Below are 21330 nucleotides of genomic sequence, written 5' to 3'. Positions count from 1 at the left end.
ACAGAGCAACTATTAATTCAATTCTAATGCTTGGATTAGCCTGGAATTTTGTAATATAACTCAGATTTTATTCGTCTGAAAGAAGAATGTCATATAGACCTAGGATGACTTGAGGGTGAGTAAATTATGGGCTAATTTTCATTTTTGGGTGAACTATCCCTTTAAGACAGTAATTCATCTTTACTTTAGTGTTCCAGTAGGAAACAGTTTTAGATTTCCAAACATTCCTTTTGCAAATATAGTAATAATCCAGGGAGATTCCCTACAACAGCATGTCTGACCCACACAGAGATCTGAGCACATCATCATCAAGGGCAACTTGATCTACAGCTCTGAAAACACCCTTCAGTTTAGCTTTTCAGAACTGCAGATTGCCTGCTTTGTTATGAAACAGGGATTTATTGCTACATAGCTATTTTTCTATCCGAAGTTGCAACTTTAACTTATGTGTAAAATTTGAATGTTGCATAAAACTATAGAAATCCCTGAGCCTAGGGGTCTTAATCCGCCCCTAATCTGGACAAATATATTATTGTGCATGCAAGTGTTTATGCAAGTTTAGCTAGCTCTTACCTACACATATGCGGCCACTTACTCCTACAGTAAGACCTGCAAAACACTCACACCGGAAAGAGCCCTGCGTGTTTACACACTGTCCATTCATGCACACACCTGGAGTCTGGCACTCATCGATATCTGTGAGTGAGTGAGTGAGTGAGTGAGTGAGTGAGTGAGTGAGTGAGTGAGTGAGAGAGAGAGAGAGAGAGAGAGACACAGACAGACAGACAGACAGACAGACACAGACACACACACTATTTGCAAATATTCAAATGTAAGCACATGCTACAAACTAAATCTAAAAAAACAGATGATTATTTCAGTAATTGTCACTTTTACAGTAATGATATTTTTAGAAATGGGAAAGGGAGTTCACCTGTACAGTATAGGCCGCTGGAGTTGAGGGTGAATCCAGGTTTACACACACATTTAAAGCTGCCGTCTTCATTGATGCACATGCCGTTAAGACACATGTTTGTGGCGGCACATTCATCATGATCTAATTGAGAATACAGGAAACCATGACCATACATTCTTACTGTAGGGACTAATGCAGATAATCCACATTATAACTCTCTATAACTGCCCATTCTGTTATGTTATATTAATGTTGTGATTATTTAGCCTTGGGTTAAGTTAATGTAATTCCTGTATTATAGCAAATTTTGTGCGTGCCTGCAAGTGTGTGAGTGTAAATGTGTGGAAAATTATTAAAATTTAACTGCTATAAATTGAAAAAGGTGACTATGTGGTGATGAGTGTCTTACCAATGCAGTTTCTCCCATCAGGTGTGAGCTTGAATCCGGAGTTACAGATGCACTGAAAACTGCCCTCAGTGTTCAGACAGCGGGCGTTCTTACACAGCGCCCCATTTGGAAGACATTCGTCAAGGTCTACAAACAATATTATTACAGAAGTGAATACAGCTTCACCATATTCTAGCCAAACATATAATACCTAGAGTAGACTATTCATTTTGGCCCTGTATGACCAAAACCATTATCAGCACCACTATGGAAAAGTTTTCCAATTCGCTCACTCACTCTTTTCATGTAGTGGATTCTATGATGTTCACTACATTGGGAATAGTACTAATGCCAGCGAGGTTCCACATCTGCAGAGGCCTGAGGTGGAGCATTGCTAGTGTGATCATTGCAGTGACAGGCATCTCTTTTAAGGGCGTTTTCACACCTACCTTGTTTGGTCCGGATTTTCGGACTTTTCAGTTTGGTCCGAATCAAAATTGCAGGTGTGAAACCTCCCCCGTACCACGGTCCGGACCAAACAGACGAAATTTGGTCCGACGAAAAGAGGTAGTCTCGGTCCGGATCAAACTGAACAAAGGTTCGGTTTGTTTCTAGTGTGAAAGCATTTTCTGTATGGTTCGGACTTTCAGACCATTTACAGGAAGTTCCTGTTTATGTTTAAATATTATAACGTTATTTTTAAATTCAATCTAGGCTACATTGATTATGAAAAATGAAAATATGCGCAATATGTCAGTAGACAGAAAGTCAGAAATAATTTTGAACTAAATTTTGTATGATTTTGCTTAGAAAGCATTTCTTTAATGGGAATTTCGTTTTGTATAAATTGTATCTTAATTTTAATCAACGTTTAATCAGATAATTGCCTGGATTTAATAAATAAGAAGCAAATAGTCTATAGCAGACAATAGAGATCGCTAAGACATGTGACCAACTGGGCGGTAACGTCATCAGAATGCAAAGAATTATGGGTATGTTTGGCCCGTTTACATGGCCTGGCATAGCAGGCTAGTGTTCTGGCATGAAAATAATTAAAAATTAGAGAGAAAAATAGAATATAATCCTACAAAATGCAGCGGGCTAAAGAAAACATTGTCGGACCATATCGCCTAAAACTAAATCCTAATGTAAAGACGAGATCTGATGAGAAAATAAAGGGAATCAAAGGACTGGATCCTTACGAGCTGAGCGACTTGTCAAGGGACGTCAAACTTTTGCCCAACTTCCAGCACCCATATATATTCAACTACATATTAAGTGTTGTGCATTCACACACACAAAGTTTTCAGAATTCAAGTCGCTGCAGTCTTTTTTACAGATGGATGGGTCCAGGACCTGTAGATTGTCAAAAGTGGGGCAGAAAACTGTCGTCCGTTCAAAGTTATGCTAATGTTTTAAGCACCAGACGCCTCGTTCTCTCCCATCTATCTGCATGCAGTCCGAATTGAACAAACCTGCGTGAGTGAGGCCGGCTACACACTGCAAGCGTGGCGTGTCCTTTTTTATTTCGGCTCCCATGTTAACAGGTTAGAGCGTGCACACTGCCTGCGGCTCGAGCCGCGCGGAAAACGCGTGCATGCTACAAATAGAACCGACGCCTATCTTTCACAACTATCAATCAAACATTTTAAAAAAGAACCATACATCACGGTTGTTTAAACCAATAAGCATTAAACTGTGTCGTCAGCAAGTCGTTTGAATTTAAAACTCTGATATCATGTTTTTATGTGTGAATATTCCCAAACTCTCTAACAAAGGCGATCTCTCTGTGGTTTATGTGATTGTTGTCATATTTATAAAAAAAATATATATATATACAATCATGTATGTAGGCCTAATTAAAGTAAAAGTGATTGATAAGCACGTCTTTCGAATGGAAATAAATAACAAAAACTTTGGGTGTCTTGTTCATAATATTTATTTTCATATAAAAGTAACAGAACTTAAACTACATCCAGTTTATCAGCAACAAAGCGCACAAGTGTGAATCCCGCGATATCCGCCTTTGATCTCGCAGGTGTCGGATCCATACGAGAACGGTCCGGCTTGCCTGCACTTTTTTCACTCCTCCCCTCACTGCAGCCGCCTAATCTCGGCTGAATTTCAGGCGAGGCGAGGCGCATCTCAAACAAGCCTATTGAGAGTTTTAAAATCAAACATTTTTAAAAAGAACCATACATCACGGTTGTTTAAACCAATAAGCATTAAGCTGTGTCGTCAGCAAGTCGTTTCCCATCATGCTTTTTCTCCACGCAGTCGGTGGAGAGCAACTGCGCTCAACTGCAGAATCCGACACATCCGCCTTTCACTCGCGAGAGTTTTTTGACATACGTCGGCATGACATCAGAGCAAGGCGGACCGCCCTCGGACACATTTCTAACCGGCATGCATCTCGCGCTGATCACCGGTGATCGGTTCTGTGCAGATTTTGCTCATCTCAAACAAGCCTATTAGCAATCTCTATAATCACGGGAGCGATCACATGCTTTACACATGAACTGGAGCGCGTCTCAAATAAACCGAAACTCAGCAGGCTACTTGCCTCACAAACATGAGAAATATGTGTATATAAAGCTTGAAATGTCCACTTTTAAACCTAACGAATAAAAAAATAGTCAAGCAATGCGCACTGTTCAATAGTGGCAACCACGATATGCGTCCGTTCATTCAACTTGTCAAAGACGCTGATGTCAGACGCACGTCCGTTTACAAACCAATCAATGTCCAGATGCCGCCCACATAGATGATGACGAGTGGACGCAAGTGCGTCATGTAAAGTTCTTTAGTCCGCTGCAATGTGAAACCAAACCAAAACTAACCGAATATATAAAAAGTATCAAAACATGAACTTCGGTTCGGACCTTGGTGCGGACTTTCAGGTGTGAAAACGCCCTAAGTCTCAGAAGCAGTCCATTCAAAGCAATATCCTTTTCACAGACTGTGATGACGAGTTTTAATGGTCATCAGCATCGTAAATCTTGCAAAGTTTTTATATAATTTCATTTTTACAAATAATGTACTGTATGTATACATTTATAACACTATACTTTGTATATTGCCTTTGCATCAAATTACAAAAAACTAGTTAACACTGCTGTGAATGTTTCTAATACAGAGGCTGTGGGAGTGATGGTAAAATTGACACGTTCTATCTTCTGACTGCAATTATCAATCTCTATTTTTTGGTAACATTTTACAATAAGGTTGTATTAGTTAATATTAGTTAATGCATTAGTTAACATGAACTAACCATGAACAACACCTATGTTCAGCATTAGTTAATCTTTGTAAACGTTAGTTAATAAAAATACAGCTGTTCATTGTTCATGTTAGTTCACAGTGCATTAACTAATGTTAACGAGATTTTAATAATGCATTATTACATGTTGAAATTAACATTAACAAAGATAAATAAATGCTTTAAAAGTGCAGTTCATTATTAGTTAATGTTAACTAATGTAGTTAACTAATGTTTTGAAAGTTGTGAAAAACTATTGTTGAGTTTTTCTTTTGCTATTTGAACAAATGGGAACACACAAAATATATTTAATGTATTCTTTCATTCAGCGCTATAGAATTTTACCCAACTATGACGACTTCCACTTATGAGAAACCCGTAAATGTGAAATGTGTCAATTGGGCTGTGTTAGGAATTGCTACAGGAGTGCAAACTCAGTGGTGAAAAAGGTGACAAAAACACGCGACCCACATACGTATGTATATATAACCGTTCAAGGCCAATAAAGTGCCAAATATAACTCTCTGTGAGAAGTGGATGTGTCTGCGTCTCTCAGATAGCAGTCAGAAACAATCTCTCGTGCAAATGGAGAAATTAGTTGTCTTTCGCTGCTGACTGCGATTCAAAGGCTTAAAATCACTTAAAAGCACTGCATGCAAATGAAAAGTTTTCTTGAATGAGTCTGTTGATGTCGTTCACCGTGACTCCCCCCTGGCACCCATCCCCCCTCCTCAAGATTTTCAAAAACTCATCGGACCTAGACAAATCACAATAATGACCTAAAATGCAGAATTTCGCCAAAAGGTGACAAGTTTGCACCCCTGTTGCTAGGTGACATGGGACCAAAGATGGCGGATCATTTCCATAATGACCAACGCAATCTACCAAGAGCAGTGTAAATTGCGTCTCCCCTTTTTTGGGAGGTAAATAATGGCACAAATAACAGTAAATTGCCTAGTTTTGATTAGGGTATTGACAAGGTTCATGCAAATGAACCTTGCATGATTCGCTTAAATACTCTCCTAATTTTGCATCTGAAAGGGAAACTCCTAAAAATGCATATGCAATAATGTCAGCCAAAAGGCTTTTGGAAGTTTTTGCAAAAGAAGTCTTTGAGATCGTGATGAACTGAAGTAAGTGCCAGCTTTGTAGTGACTATAAAGGGAGCGCTCTGCACATTTTTTTTATAATCCATTCAGATTTAAATGAAAGTTTTGTTTTTCATGCTGCTAAGAAGACCATTGGCCACGTATACGCTGCAAAGTTTCAGGAGTTACATCTGCATTTAAATGCAGGATTTGCTCTAGAAATGGCAATGATGGACATAATGATAACAGTAGCAATGTACAGGACAAAAAATGTCAAAACAGATGTGCATGAAGCAATTAAAATGTTTCAAATCTGTTTAAAATACACTTTTCCGCATGTGTACTAATATAAATATAAATATATATATATATATATATATATATATATATATATATATATATATATATATATATATATATATATATATATATAAATAAATATAAATATAAATATATATAAATAAATAAATATATATATACATACATACATACATACATATACATACACATACATACACACCGATCAGGCATAATATTGTGTTGGTCCCACTTTTGCTGCCAAAACAGCCCTGATCCTTCGAGGCATGGACTCCACTATCTGGCACCAAGATGTTAGCAGCAGATCCTTTAAGTTCTGTAAGTTATGAGGTGGGGCCTCGATGGATTGGACTTGTTTGTTCAGCACATCCCACAGATGCTCGATAGGATTGAGATCTGGGGAATTTGGAGGCCAAGTCAACCTTAAACTTCGCTCCCCACATGCATCAATGAGCCTTGGCCGACCATGACTCTGTCGCCGGTTCACCACTGTTCCTTCCTTGGACCACTTTTGATAGATACTGACCACAGCAGATTGGGAACACCACACAAGAGCTGCAGTTTTGGAGATGCTCTGATCCAGTCGTCTAGCATCACAATTTGGCCCTAGTCAAAGTCGCTCAAATCCTTATGCTTGCCCATTTTTCCTGCTTCTAACACATCAATTTCTAGGGGAAAATGTTCACTTGCTGCCTAATATATCCCACCCACTAACAGGTGCCGTGATGAAGAGATAATCAGTGTTATTGTCACTGACCACCTGTCAGTGTTCATAATGAGATAGACAGACAGACAGATAATCTAGCCCTGTGAATTTCATGTTTATTCTCACCGATGCAGGCCTGTTTTCCTGGAATTCTGAGAAAGCCTGTGTGGCATCTGCAGTAGTAGGAACCAGGAGTGTTGATACAGTTTCCATTAGTGCAGGGTTCAAACGCACACTCATCTTCATCTGAGCAGAAAACACACAACACTCACATCAGTCAGTGAAAGTCATTGCTTTAGGTAGTTGATTGTTGCCCATATTTTCTGATATGCCTTTTGAGGCTCTTAAAGATGTCGGTTCAGATTCTGGACCATCATCATTCTTTGGTACTGACTGAGCAACGGAACACAATTTATGAATTGTCTGATTTGAGTTCCGGACAATGTTAAAATTTGATTTGTAGACAAATAGCCTCTAGTGCTCAGGTGAAATTACCTGAGCACTGTCCACTGTTGTCCTCTCTGTATCCGGCGTTACAGTCACAGCGGTAGTCAGAGCCCATGGGTACACAGCGTCCATTCAGACACAGATTAGGAAACAGGCGACACCTGTTCACCGTCTCATTTACACTAACTGCAAAAAATAAACCTACCGGTCAAACGTTTGCAATAATTACGATTTTTCTAATGATTTTTTAAGAAGTCTCTTATGTTAACCAAGGCTACGCAGCTTATTTGAAAATACAGTAAAAGCAGTAATATTGTGAAATATTATTTCAATTCAAAGTAACTGTTTTCTAGCTGGCAAGATACATTATGTAACGTACTGCTCTGAGACAGAAGGTAGAGGATCCAAACGCAGCTTTATTAAAAGGGTATTCCACAATCGTAGTCAAGACAAACAGGCAAGAGGTCATAACAGGTAATCAGTCCAACCAGGCAAACAAGAGGTAAGAGACAGGCAAACGGGTAATCCACAGAACAGGCAAGTAATCCAAGACCAAGAGACAAGAAACCAGGGAAAACGCTCAGAAATGCAGTGTTACACTAGACAAGACTTCGCAGTGAATAACAGAGTGAACATGGTATATATAGGCAGAGGTAATGAGGTAACGAGACACAGGTGTAAACAGTGAGTGCTAATGAGTCCGGGCAAAGGATTATGGGTAATGTAGTCTATGATGGAATGACTGTCCGATTTAGAGTGCCCCCTGGTGGTGATCACGGGCACTCACACTGGCGAATTGTGACACATTAGATTTGAATACATTACATTTGAACAATATATTCACATAGAAAACTGTTCTTTTCAATTGTAATAATATTTCACAATATTACAGTTTTTACTGTTTTGTTGACCAAATAAATGAACACTTAGTGAGCATAGGGACTTTTTTCTAAAACACAATTTTTTTTATTATTTCAAACTTAAATTACTGTATTTAATTAATAATTATTAGTATTTTTGCTCAATGATTTTGCCTGAAAAACATATTCTTCGTCATAAGATTTTGCTTACCAAAAACAGGTTGTTGTGGTTTAAATCGATCACCTTTCCCTGGGATCTGAGGAATTTGGGAAATTTGAAGAATTTGAGGAGTCTGGTGAATCTGAGGTATCATGTGTCCATTGTCATTGAGAGGGTGAAGTATCTGGTCATTAGTGGCAGGATTGAAGCTGCTGGGGTGTTGAGGGTTCATATCAGGATCCTCTTCACTGTAACCACTCAGAGCAGAGCCCACCAGACAGATGCTGAAGTATTCATCTGTAGGGAACAGAAAAGAGAGAGACTCCGTGGTCTTGGTCACTGCTCCATGGCCCAGGCCCACCACCATGTCATGCCCCAGGCTTTCTACCATTACACGAGCCTGGGCCCCATCCCTTGTAGTGATGACTAGGGCTACCACAACCTGCCCTATGTTGTGCAATTTGAAGGGTATGAAAATAAATACAAAGTTCTTTCATGAATAGGTCCATAACTCAATTTGTTAGCGATCACATCGTTATCGCCAAAGAGCTTGCTGCTCAACATTCAAATACTTGCATTGTTTCCTGTTAGTATGTAGCGCGCTTCAGAAACCCTCCACCTTCCCCAGCTCCACCTGTATAGATTTGCTACAGGACTATTTAATGTTTGTTACATGTGGATGTGCAGCAGCAGTAGCAAGTCTCAGTACTTGCTCTTGACGAGACCCCATGCCTGCGCCTTCTCTGTGAGTTGTGAGATTTGCAGTGCTTTATACAACCCCAAATCAGAAAAAGTTGGGACAGTATGGAAAACGCAAATAAAAAATAAAAGAAGTGATTTCTAAATTTACTTTGACTTGTATTTCATTGCAGACAATATGAACACAAAATATTTCATGTTTTGTCTGGTCAACTTCATGTCATTTGTAAATATGCATCCTTTCCTGTCATTCAGACCTGCAACACATTTCAAAAAAAGTTGGGACAGGAGCAATTTAGGACTAGTAATGAGGTAAAATGGTTAAATAATGATGTGATTTGAAACAGGTGATGTCAACAGGTGATTGTAATTATGATTTGGTACAAAAGCAGCATCCAAGAAAGGTCTAATCCTTTAGGAGCAAAGATGGGCAGAGGATCCAACATGCCAACAAATACGTGAGAAAATTATTGAAATGTTTAAAAACAATGTTCCTCAAAGAAAGATAGGAAGAGATTTGGATATTTCACATTCAACAGTGCATAACATAATTAAAAGATTCAAGGAATCTGGAGGAATTTCAGTGCGTAAAGGACAAGGGCGCAAGCCTAAGCTGAACAACTGTGATCTCCGATCCCTCAGGCGGCACTGCATCAAGAATCGTCATTCATCTATAAGCGATATCACCACATGGGCTCAGGACTACTTTGGCAAACCTTTGTCAAGTACCACAATACGTAGTTACATCCACAAATGCCAGTTAAAACTGTACTGTGCCAAAAGGAAGCCCTATGTTAACAGTGTGCAGAAGCGCCGTCGACTTCTCTGGGCTCGGAGGCATCTGGGATGGACCATCACACAGTGGAAACATGTACTGTGGTCAGATGAATCAGTATTTGAGGTATTTTTTGGGAGGAATGGACGCCGTGTGCTCCGGACCAAAGAAGAAAAGGATCATCCAGACTGTTACCAGCAACAAGTCCAAAAGCCAGGGTCTGTCATGGTATGGGGTTGTGTCAGTGCCCTTGGCAAAGGTAACTTGCACTTCTGTGAAGGCACCATTAATGCTGAAAAGTACATAGAGATTTTGGAGCATATTATGCTGCCTTCAAGAAGACATCTTTTCCAGGGACGTCCATGCATATTTCAACAAGGCAATGCAAAACCACATTCTACACATATTACAAAGTCCTGGCTGCGGAGGAAGAGGGTACGGGTACTTGACTGGCCTGCCTGCAGTCCCGACCTGTCTCCAATAGAGAATGTGTGGCGCATTTTGAAGTGCAAAATGCGACAACGAAGACCCCGTACTGTTGCCCACCTTAAGACTTGTTTGCAGGAAGAATGGGACAAAATTACACCTGAAACACTTCATCACTTGGTGTCTTCAGTCCCTAAACGTCTTTTAAGTGTTGTGAAAAGGAATGGCAACATTACAAAGTGGCAAATGCTTTACTGTCCCAACTTTTTTTTAAATGTGTTGCAGGTCTGAATGACAGGAAAGGATGCATATTTACAAATGACATGAAGTTGACCAGACAAAACATGAAATATTTTGTGTTCATATTGTCTGCAATGAAATACAAGTCAAAGTAAATTTAGAAATCACTTCTTTTATTTTTATTTGCGTTTTCCATACTGTCCCAACTTTTTCTGATTTGGGGTTGTGTATATATATATATATATATATATATATATATATATATATATATATATATATATATATATATATTCAAGTGTGATTATTTGTGTGGGTTGCAGTGGAACACGAGTGTGGGATTGAATTGCGGAAGGCATTGGTGGTTCTAGTGAAAACTTTCATCTCTCTCTCTGTTTGCATCCAGTTGCTGAAAACGCTAAAAGCTGTGAAAGCCCGTTGATGTGGTTGAAAGCACTCATCTTTCTCTCCGTTTGAATCCAGTTGCAGGAAACGATAAAAGCTGTGAAAGCCTGTTGATGTGGTTGAAAACATTAATCTCTCTCTCTCTGTTTGCATCCAGTTGCTGAAAACGCTAAAAGCTGTGAAAGCCTGTTGATGTGGTTGAAAATACTCATCTTTCTCTCTGTTTTAACCCAGTTACAGTAAACACCAGAAACTGTGGAAGCCTGTTGATGTGGTTGAAAATACTCATCTTTCTCTCCGTTTGAATCCAGTTGCAGGAAACGCTAAAAGCTGTGAAAGCCCGTTGATGTGGTTGAAAACATTAATCTCTCTCTCTGTTTGAATCCAGTTGCAGGAAACGCTAAAAGCTGTGAAAGCCCGTTGATGTGGTTGAAAACATTAATTTCTCTCTCTGTTTGTATCCAGTTGCTGAAAATGCTAAAAGCTGTGAAAGCCTGTTGATGTGGTTGAAAACACTCATCTTTCTCTCCGTTTGAATCCAGTTGCAGGAAATGCTAAAAGCTGTGAAAGCCTGTTGATGTGGTTGAAAACATTCATCTCTCTCTCTGTTTGCATCCAGTTGCTGAAAACGCTAAAAGCTGTTAAAGCCTGTTGATGTGGTTGAAAATACTCATCTTTTCCTCTGTTTGAACCCAGTTACAGGAAACACCAGGAACTGTGGAAGCCTGTTGATGTGGTTGAAAATACTCATCTCTCTCTTTGTTTGAGTTCAGTGAAGAGCCTGCTACAGCTGCGAAGTATACGCACCCCCCTCTCCGTCTGAGTCCAGTGAAGAGCCTGCTAAAGCGGTGAAGTATACGCACCCTCCTCTCCGTCTGAGCCCAACAAAGAGTCTGCTAAAGCAGTGAAGTACACATACCTTCCTCTCCGTCTGAGTCCAGTGAAGAGCCTGCTAAAGCGGTGAAGTATACGTACCCTCCTCTCCGTCTGAGCCCAACAAAGAGTCTGCTAAAACTGTGAAGTATACGTACCCTCCTCTCCGTCTGAGTCCAGTGAAGAGCCTGATAAAGCTGTGAAGTACATGTACCCTCCTCTCCGTCTGAGCCCAACAAAGAGTGTGCTAAAGCTGTGAAGTACACATACCCTCCTCTCCGTCTGAGTCCAGTGAAGAGCCTGCTAAAGTTGTGGAGAAGGGGCTAAAGCTGTGAAGCTTTTTCCTCCATTCGGATCCTGTTGAAGAAAATGTTGAAGCCACTACAGTAGTTGGTTTAAAAAGATGTTTTAAAGTAAATAAAGAGATTTTTATACTTACCTTTTTGTTGTCCTGTCTGCTGTGTCCTGTGGTGCAGCTCCTTACGTGTGCAAGTCAGGGGTGATGGCCGGTTGTAAAGTACCCACCCCGACCTGTGACACAATCTCTCTGAGAGTTGTCATGACAGAAATATAGTAAATGTGTGTGTATATATATATATATATATATATATATATATATATATATATATATATATATATATATATATATATATATATATACAGTGAGGAAAATAAGTATTTGAAGTATTATACCCTGCTATTTTGCAAGTTCTCCCACTTAGAAATCATGGAGGGGTCTGAAATTGTCATCGTAGGTGCATGTCCACTGTGAGAGACATAATCTAAAAAAAAAAATCCAGAAATCACAATGTATGATTTTTTAACTATTTATTTGTATGATACAGCTGAAAATAAGTATTTGAACACCATTCTATCAGCTAGAATTCTGACCCTCAAAGAACTGTTAGTCTGCCTTTAAAATGTCCACTTCCACTCCATTTATTATCCTAAATTAGATGCACCTGTTTGAGGTCGTTAGCTGCATAAAGACACCTGTCCACCCCATACAATCAGTAAGAATACAACTACTAACATGGCCAAGACCAAAGAGCTGTTCAAAGACACTAGAGACAAAATTGTACACCTCCACAAGGCTGGGAAGAGCTACAGGGAAATTGCCAAGCAGCTTGGTGAAAAAAGGTCCACTGTTGGAGCAATCATTAGAAAATGGAAGAAGCTAAACATGACTGTCAATCTCCCTCGGACTGGGGCTCCATGCAAGATCTCACCTCGTGGGGTCTCAATAATCCTAATAAAGGTGAGAAATCAGCCCAGAACTACACGGGAGGAGTTGGTCAATGACCTGAAAAGAGCTGTGGGACTACCGTTTCCAAGGTTACTGTTGGTAATACACTAAGACGTCATGGTTTGAAATCATGCATGGCACAGAAGGTTCCCCTGCTTAAACCAGCCCATGTCTAGGCCCGTCTTAAAGGGTTAGTTCACCCAAAAATGAAAATTCTGTCATTAATTACTTACCCTCATGTCGTTCGACACCCGTAAGACCTCCGTTCATCTTCGGAACACAAATTAAGATATTTTAGTTGAAATCTGATGGCTCTGAAAGGCCTCCATTGGCACAATGCATGGTTCACTCTCAAGACCCTTAAAAGGTACTAAAGATGTCGTTACAAAGTCCATCTCACTACAGTGGTTCTACAATAACTTTATGAATCGGCGAGAATAGTTTTTGTGCGCAAAAAAACCCTAAATAACGACTTATATAGTGATGACGATTTCAAAACACGGCCTCATGAAGCTTCGAAGCATTATGAATCAGTGAGTCGAATCATGATTCGGATCGTGTGTCAAACCGCCAAACTGCTGAAATTTGGCGATCCAAACTGCTCATTCGACTCACTGATTCATAACGCTTCGAAGCTTCATGAGGCCGTGTTTTGAAATCGTCATCACTATATAAGTCGTTATTTAGGGTTTTTTTGCGCACAAAAACTATTCTCGCCGATTCATAAAGTTATTGTAGAACCACTGTAGTGACATTTTAAAGGCAGACTAACAGGTCTTTGAGGGTCAGAATTCTAGCTGATAGAATGGTGTTCAAATACTTATTTGCAGCTGTATCATACAAATAAATAGTTAAAAAATCATACATTGTGATTTCTGGATTTTTTTTTTAGATTATGTCTCTCACAGTGGACATGCACCTACGATGACAATTTCAGACCCCTCCATGATTTCTAAGTGGGAGAACTTGCAAAATAGCAGGGTGTTCAAATACTTATTTTGACATAAATATATATATTTATGTACTGTAGGCCAGAGGTCTTCAACCCTGCTCCTGGAGGGCCACAGTCCTGCAGAGTTCAGCTCCAACCCTAATCAAGCACACCTGAACCAGCTAATCAAACTCTTCAGGATGACTTGAAAAAAAATCACAGGCAAGTGTGCTGAAGCAGGTTGGAAATAAACTTAGCAGGACAGTGGGTAAGCAGGAGCAGGGTTGAAGACCCTACTTGGCTATACTATAGCCTATATTATGCACAAATTGCATTAAAATATGAACATGTAAAATCACTAAATTAAAATGTATAAATAAATAAATGTTAACTGGTACGAGAAAGATGTACTTGTACACCAAAAACAAAATAAATAGCAACAAAAATTAATAAAAATAAATAGCAAAATAAGTATCATATGAGCCTAAATGAAGGTGTGTATAAATCACCTGATCCTGGTACAGGACACATTTGAAGAGCTGTCCTTTGACTCCAGCAGCGGCCACGGTCACAACAGCACTGGATTTTACTGAAGCGTCCGCTTATTTCCTGAGCACAGCGTCCATTCACAATTGACGCAAAACAGACGCCAATATGCTGGTCTGAAATACACACAAACACACACCTATGCACAATGAGAAAAATACATTTAGTCCAAAACACTGATGATGCATAAATGAAAAACAGATTGTAAAGGTGCTCCATGAAAAGTTAATATTCAGTTGAACATTTGAACCCCTGGTTATGAACAAACTGAAAACTGGTGAAACCATGTTTTCCACTTCAAGGTGATATGCTTGATTAAAGTCTCTATTACATATGTGTGTCTGCTCTTCATTTATCTATTCTTCATTCATATAGTGAAGTACAGAAAAGGCTGTTAAGATACTTTGTAGAACTGTGAGTACCTCTGAATAATCTGCAATTATTGGAGGATTGTACTTTATTAACCAACACTACACACTGGTATAAGCATAAATGGAACAGGAAATTGCTTTGAACAGTAGAATTCCATAACATCTGTGCTTATAAATGCAGTTTATACATGTGCTTTCATTAAAATCAAAGGATACTCTCAGAATTCCTCAGACATGATAGAGAGACAGACATATCCACACATGCTCTGGCACTGATCTGCAGTTATATACAGCATAAAAGAGGCCACAGAGTTCCCCTCTCTGTACATCTACCCTCTATTACAGAGGATACTCTGATGCTGCCTTGGTTCTCTTTCATTTGCAACTTTTTTCCCCAATTTCTTCTAGGTATCTCACTATGGGAGGAAACACAAATAATATCTTGCTAGTGTCATTTTTGTTCCCCGTGAAGCAGCCCTCAGCAGAACATTTTTGGATTGTTGTTGTTTAACAATTTACAGACTAATCTGTTAAGCCCAGGGTATACTTCCCTTTTCGGCTTTCCGCTCCTTCTTGGGTGACATTATTTTTATCATCAGCACAGTCCACTGATACAGCATTCAAGTGCAAGTGACTAAATGCTCAAATCCATTCATGATCTCTATCAATCCAGTATATCTAAAAGGCTTGCACGTTTAGCTGTTTTCATGCATGCCAAATGTCTAATAAGAAGGAAACCTTTTCTTGCCAATGGCTCTTGCCTTTCAGTAGGAGATTCATATGATAGTTCAACAGGTGTATATGAATAATAAATGTTTGAAATGCTACCTATAATTTAATCAAATTTATAGATATTCATAATATTTACAGTCAATTAATTTCATTTTGAGGTCTAGGGTGGGAGAACACTTCAGTCGGTCAATTTCAGTCCTATTCCATCTCATGAATGAAAGCATACATATTTGGTGTATTTCTCTTTGTCTGGAAAGCTGCATGGCTAATTACAGGTTGAGGTCTAAAACTTTGAGATATCTGCCTGAACACAGAATTCACCACATGCCTCAACAAGCAGCTTTAACTCTCCAGCTCTCACCTGGTCGCCCAGAGAAGCTAAGCAGGGTTGAGCCTGGTCTGTACCTGGAAGGGAGACTAAGTTGGTGCTGGAAGAGGTTCAGAGAGGCCAAGTGCTCACCCTGTAGTCTGTGTGGGTCCTAGCGCCCAAGTATAGCGTTGGGGACACTATACTGTCAAAAACCACTGTCCTTCGGATGAGACTTTAAACACCCGCAAACCCATTTCAGCAGTGCCGTGTAACAGTCACTCCTACTAGCCACTTTGGCGGTTTGAATAATATATATTACAGTTTCCAATTGTAGTCTTTTAAATAGCATTTGAAATAATAAAATAGTTGCAATGTAGTGTCAAAAATATTGCAGCGGTGTATCGCAGTGGTGTAAAGGATCTGAGTAAATGTACTTTGACTGAATATCAAAGATATAAGTAACTTTTACTCTCTATTTGACTACATTTTTGAATACGTATAGGTACTCTTTACTCTTTACACTTGTGATGAGTAATGCAATTACACATTATATTTTGCATGGCACCTAACTTTTTTTGCAGAAATTTATTTTGGCTACAAAAGAATCAGAGGGCACTGAAGGTACTATATCTTGTGCGTTTTACCCTTACTCACCCAAACTTGTCAACAAGGCTACTTTACACAAATGTAAGTGGATTAGCAACTAGTTGCTGAATCATAGGTGTTTTTTAATTGAGATGAGGTTAACATTATATTGACATTTTGAAAATGCATTTACTGATGCCCTTTTTGAACACTTGAGCTTAATCTGAGACTTGAGTGTTTTTAGACGTTTAAGAAGATGTTGTGTCGAACTTGATTTATTCATATTGAGGGGTTCAGTTTTATTTCAACTTTAGAAAAGACACATGATTTTTCGCCTCACAAATCACCTGTTTCTTGTTTTTCACTGGCATCTTTCCATCATCTCTCCATTAGCGAGATGACACCCAAACCCACCTCCCCTCACTCACTCTTTTCATTTGCTCACAATGAATAGTGTTGTTGTTACAGGGCTTGAATTTCAGCGTGGAATTGCGCGCATTTGTGATCAAAGTGCGCACACATAAAGCTGCCTCTCAGTACTAGATTGAGTTATTGCAACAAATGCATAACAGTATAATGGATCTGTGCTTCTGGTTTTAAAGTGACAGCATGTATATTAGTATATTATACCTAATATACATGCTGCTAAATTATGAGATAATCTATATCTATAAAAAATATCTATATGGCAGTTTTTCCCCATGGTATCAATGTCAAAAGTGTGGCCAGTGAAAATGCTGAGTGGCTAGTAACTTTGGAAAACCACTAGCCAAGTGGCTGGTGAGCAAAACAGTTAAAGGGATAGTTCAGCCCAAAATTAAATTGTTATTATAATTTACTCAGTCTATATGAGTTTCTTTCTTCTGTTGAACACAAAAAAAATTGTTTTGAAGAATGTTGGTAACCAAACAGTTGACAGTAGCCGTTGACTTCCATAGTAGGGAAAAAAAATTCTATGAAAGTCAATGGCTACCATCAACTGTCTGGTTACCAACATTCCTCAAAATATCTTCTTTTGTGTTCAACAGAAGAAAGAAACTCATAGAGGTTTGGAACAACATGAGGCTAAATAAATGATGACAACATTTTCATTTTTGGCTAAACTATCCCCTTTAAAGGTCCCATGGCATGGCATTTTTCTATTATTTTATAGTGTTTCCTGAGGTGTACTTATATTGTTAGTATGATTTTTACATCATAAAATGTCATAATTTAGAAATAAAAGGCATTTTGTCTATACTGCTGTTTGCCCTGTGGCTGACTGCCCTGTTTCAAGAGGCGTGTCTGCTGTGAGACTTCAGGAAAAAAACCCACTATTGTGATTGGCTGACATCTTTGCATTTTAAATGAGCGGAGGGGGCGTGGTTTAACGAGGTCTACGACGCACGAGCTGCTGCCAGAGAGACGGATGGACCTGAGTTCACTTCTCATCAGTTCTCTCAGCATGTCTCAGTTCAGGGTGAACTGTTGTAGTTACTAGAATATACTTCAGGTTATTAGTTTATTTCTAGTCGGAGGGGCTGTCACTCATGTCAGAAAGTTAGTAACTTTAGTAAATTATGGATCAGCGCTGACTCGAGACGCGAACCGTTTAGAACGATTCAGTCCGATTTGGTGAACTGGTTCGGTTCACTAAAAAGAACCGATTCAAAAGAATGATTCGTTCGCGAACCGGACATCACGGAGACGGAGCGATTGCTAACAAGTTATTTATAGTAACTACTGAGTTATGAGAGCGCTGTCTGTCAGCGCAAGTTTATTGTGTTTGTATCTGAGAGTTCTGAATAAACACGAGTCCCAGTCACGCCGAGTCCGTCTTCATCATTATTCTACCAACTTTGTAACACATGCAATGTACCATTACAGCGAGATGAACGAGTTAGTAAGTTTGATTAAAGCATTATTTCTAGATATGTTCCAATCATATGAAAAGCGTCAGTGACGCGCATTGAGTAACTTACACAGCGCAAACAAAGACACAACAGCAGTAATCGAATGTAATCCAGTTTATTGTGGGGAAAGCTGGCTAGCCTAGCCGGATACCCTCACGCTTACCCCCCTTCTGCTTAATCTCACGCTGCGTTTGGTGCCTCCGCTGTGGGCCAGATGCAGTACTGGGGGTCGGGGATGTTGAAGGCCGAGCTTCGGCGTGCGTGAGGTTTATCTCTAAAGATGTGGCTCTGCCGATGTTAAGCAGAAACTCCTGACTGTATGCACATTTAAGAACAGATAGACGCGACGAGGACGTACAAAAACACTGACTCACAAGATAGAAAACACGAAAACACCGTTCTGTCGGGAGAGAGAGAAGCCGCAGTGTGTGCACGAATAATAAATAATTAGCTACACATAAGAAATCACTGATCACAGATCAGAAGGAACTGAAAAAAGACTTCTGTTTTCATTTGTACATCCAAACACTGAGAAACTGCCAGCATTCACTCGTTCACAACCCATTATCTCTCGAGCGTTTGCATGGGCGTGCCAGATTCTCTGGGTGGAGGAAAGGGAGGTAACCGTTCCTGCTTGGACGTCAAACCAGGAGACTTCAGGATTGGCTCGTCTGGCCTGTCATTTTCACAAAGGCAGAGAAAGACAGCCAGAACTCGGTTTTACACCGATCAACATTTCTATCCACTTGGGGACAATATTCAGGCTAGGGGAACTCATATTAATGTTGAAATACCTCATAAAATGAAAATTTCATGCCATGGGACCTTTAATGGTAAGCCCTGATTACAATAGTCATTTTGAAGGCTGTTTCAAAGTCTTTAGTACAAAGCAGGTACCAGTCTAATCAGAACTTGCATTTATACAGGACAGAGTCAATCAGCATCTAACTCACCAAGGCAGCGTGTCCGGTCTACAGACGGCATGTATCCAAAAGGACACTCACAGGAGAAACTGCCTGCTGAATTAATGCAGCGTCCTCCATCACACATACGCTGGATAGTGGAGCATTCATCCACATCTGAGGGATTTTATTGCAATATATACTGAAATAGACTTTACTTACAATTATCAAGTCAAGCTGGTTTATTGTTATTTTGGTCCTGCATGGCAGGGAAAGAGAAAAATACAGTGAACAGCTGTACATGAGATGAATGCCTTTAATGAAAGGGATCTTGTGTGCTGATGCAAAGACATTCTCCTGGAGTTCAATTATAACCTCCTGGTCACAAAACACCTGGCATTTCCTGTGTTATCATCAGTGGGTCATGATCAGACAATTACAGTGTGGTTTTATGAATTCTGCAGTCTTTTATTTAGTTAAGAATGCTATTATTCTCCTTTTGGCATGGTTTTTGATTTAGAATAAGCAGTATGTTACTCACCCTCACACTTCAGCGAGCTCATGTGCTGCTGGTAACCCGCCGGACACTGGCACTGATATGAGCCCAATGTGTTGATGCATCTTCCTCCTTTACACAGGTCAGGCACAACCTTACATTCATCAACATCTGGCCAAAGAGAAAACATTGCACGCTTAAAGTACCAGCAATTCCCTGAAATCATTTCTCTTGAAGTGCAGAGAATAAGTTTGAAAAAGTTTGAAAAAAAAGTTTGATAAGTTCTAGACCAGACTGATCATAAAGACAACCAACCACAGTTGTTTTTAAAAGAGTTACATTTATAAATGTCACACAGTGAGATGGGTAAATCCAAAATCAAATCAATGATACTTAGAGCTGCAAAATTCTGGATGAATTGAGATTAATGTTTCAAATAGAGATCATGATTCTCCCACGATTCTGAACAGACAAATAAACAAAATATCAAGTAATTTACTAGAGGTTCTGACAAAATGTTAATCACTGCAGTCTATTTAAAAATGTTTCATTAATTTGAAAGAATTATAATTTTTTTTAAATGGTTTGAATGATTGATTCAATTACTCACTCATAAATACTTGTTTCATTACTGGATGAATCAGCATTTTTGAACTAATCTCTTCAACTAAATGATTCAATGACAAATACAAATTTTTAACAGTCACTTGTCGCCACTTTCTGGTGTAATGATTTAATCGAAACAAATGTTTTTTGAGGTGCCAAGTTTCTTTCAAAAGGTGATTTGCTAGCTACCTTAGACATCAGTGTTTATATCTCAACTATACACTTTTTCATATTAGTACTTCTATAAATAATATGAATATTTGTAACCAAAATAATGATACTGTGTGGTTGAAAACAGTGTTTGTGAAGCTGTTTCATACCTACACTATATTGCCAAAAGTATTGGGACACCCCTACAAATCATTGAATTCAGGTGTTCCAAACCCTTCCATGGCCACAGATGTATAAAATCAAATACCTAGGCATGCAGACTGCTTTTACAAACATTTGTGAAAGAATGGATCGCTCTCAGGAGCTCAGTGAATTCAAGCGTGGTACCGTGATAGGTTGCCACCTGTATTATAAGTCCATTCGTGAAATGTCCTCATTACTAAATATTCCACGGTTAACTGTTAGTGGTATTATAACAAAGTGGAAGCAATTGGGAACAACAGCAACTCAGCCACAGTGTGCAGAAGTCCCCGATTTTCTGCAGTCAATAGCTACAGACCTCCAAACTTTGTGTGGCTCTCAGATTAACGCAAGAACAGTGCATAGAGATGTAGCAATTGTGGGCGCAGACATTTAGATGAATGAATCTTCCAAATGATTCGATCAAATGAACATCCCTTTTTACAAAGCCCAAATTCAGCTCCAGACCCCAGGAAATTGACCATCTATCACGGAGGCTCCATTCTGCCCGGAGCTACTAGTTGTAGATAATAATTAACCGACTTCCTATGGACTTTTGTCCAAAACTTAGACAAAGAGGACAGAGGACTCGTTGTGATCACAAGACAAAGAAACAAACCAGATCTCTGTCTTTTCAATGAACGGTAAATGAACTCCACGTGACACAGCTAAAACTCCAAGCAAACTCACAGAAACTGTTACATATGGAGTGCATGAAATTACTGATTATTGGACTTTCATTCAAATAGCCTTCGACATAGCTTGTTAGTGTGTTTACAACTGAATACACGTGACTATTATGCAT

The 21330-nt window shown here is 39.3% G+C and overlaps 1 protein-coding gene across 1 annotated transcript in view; it reads right to left on the bottom strand.

Moving 5' to 3' along the window:
* Window positions 1-21330, bottom strand: part of fbn2a (fibrillin 2a) — a gene marked incomplete at its 5' end in the record, with an annotated part of 230050 nt that overhangs the window by 161072 nt on the left and 47648 nt on the right. The window contains 10 exons of the mRNA XM_079803998.1: window positions 574-696; window positions 935-1057; window positions 1326-1451; window positions 6802-6921; window positions 7171-7308; window positions 8194-8589; window positions 11604-11783; window positions 14244-14396; window positions 19124-19249; window positions 19614-19739. Coding sequence (XP_079660124.1) covers window positions 574-696; window positions 935-1057; window positions 1326-1451; window positions 6802-6921; window positions 7171-7308; window positions 8194-8589; window positions 11604-11783; window positions 14244-14396; window positions 19124-19249; window positions 19614-19739 — 1611 coding nt within the window. The remainder of the gene's footprint in view (window positions 1-573; window positions 697-934; window positions 1058-1325; window positions 1452-6801; window positions 6922-7170; window positions 7309-8193; window positions 8590-11603; window positions 11784-14243; window positions 14397-19123; window positions 19250-19613; window positions 19740-21330) is intronic.

This window comes from Gobio gobio (assembly GCF_949357685.1).
Source record: "Gobio gobio genome assembly, chromosome: 22".
NCBI lineage: Eukaryota > Metazoa > Chordata > Actinopteri > Cypriniformes > Gobionidae > Gobio > Gobio gobio.
Note: the sequence above shows the minus strand (reverse complement) of the source record. Positions and strands in the feature narration are given on the sequence as shown.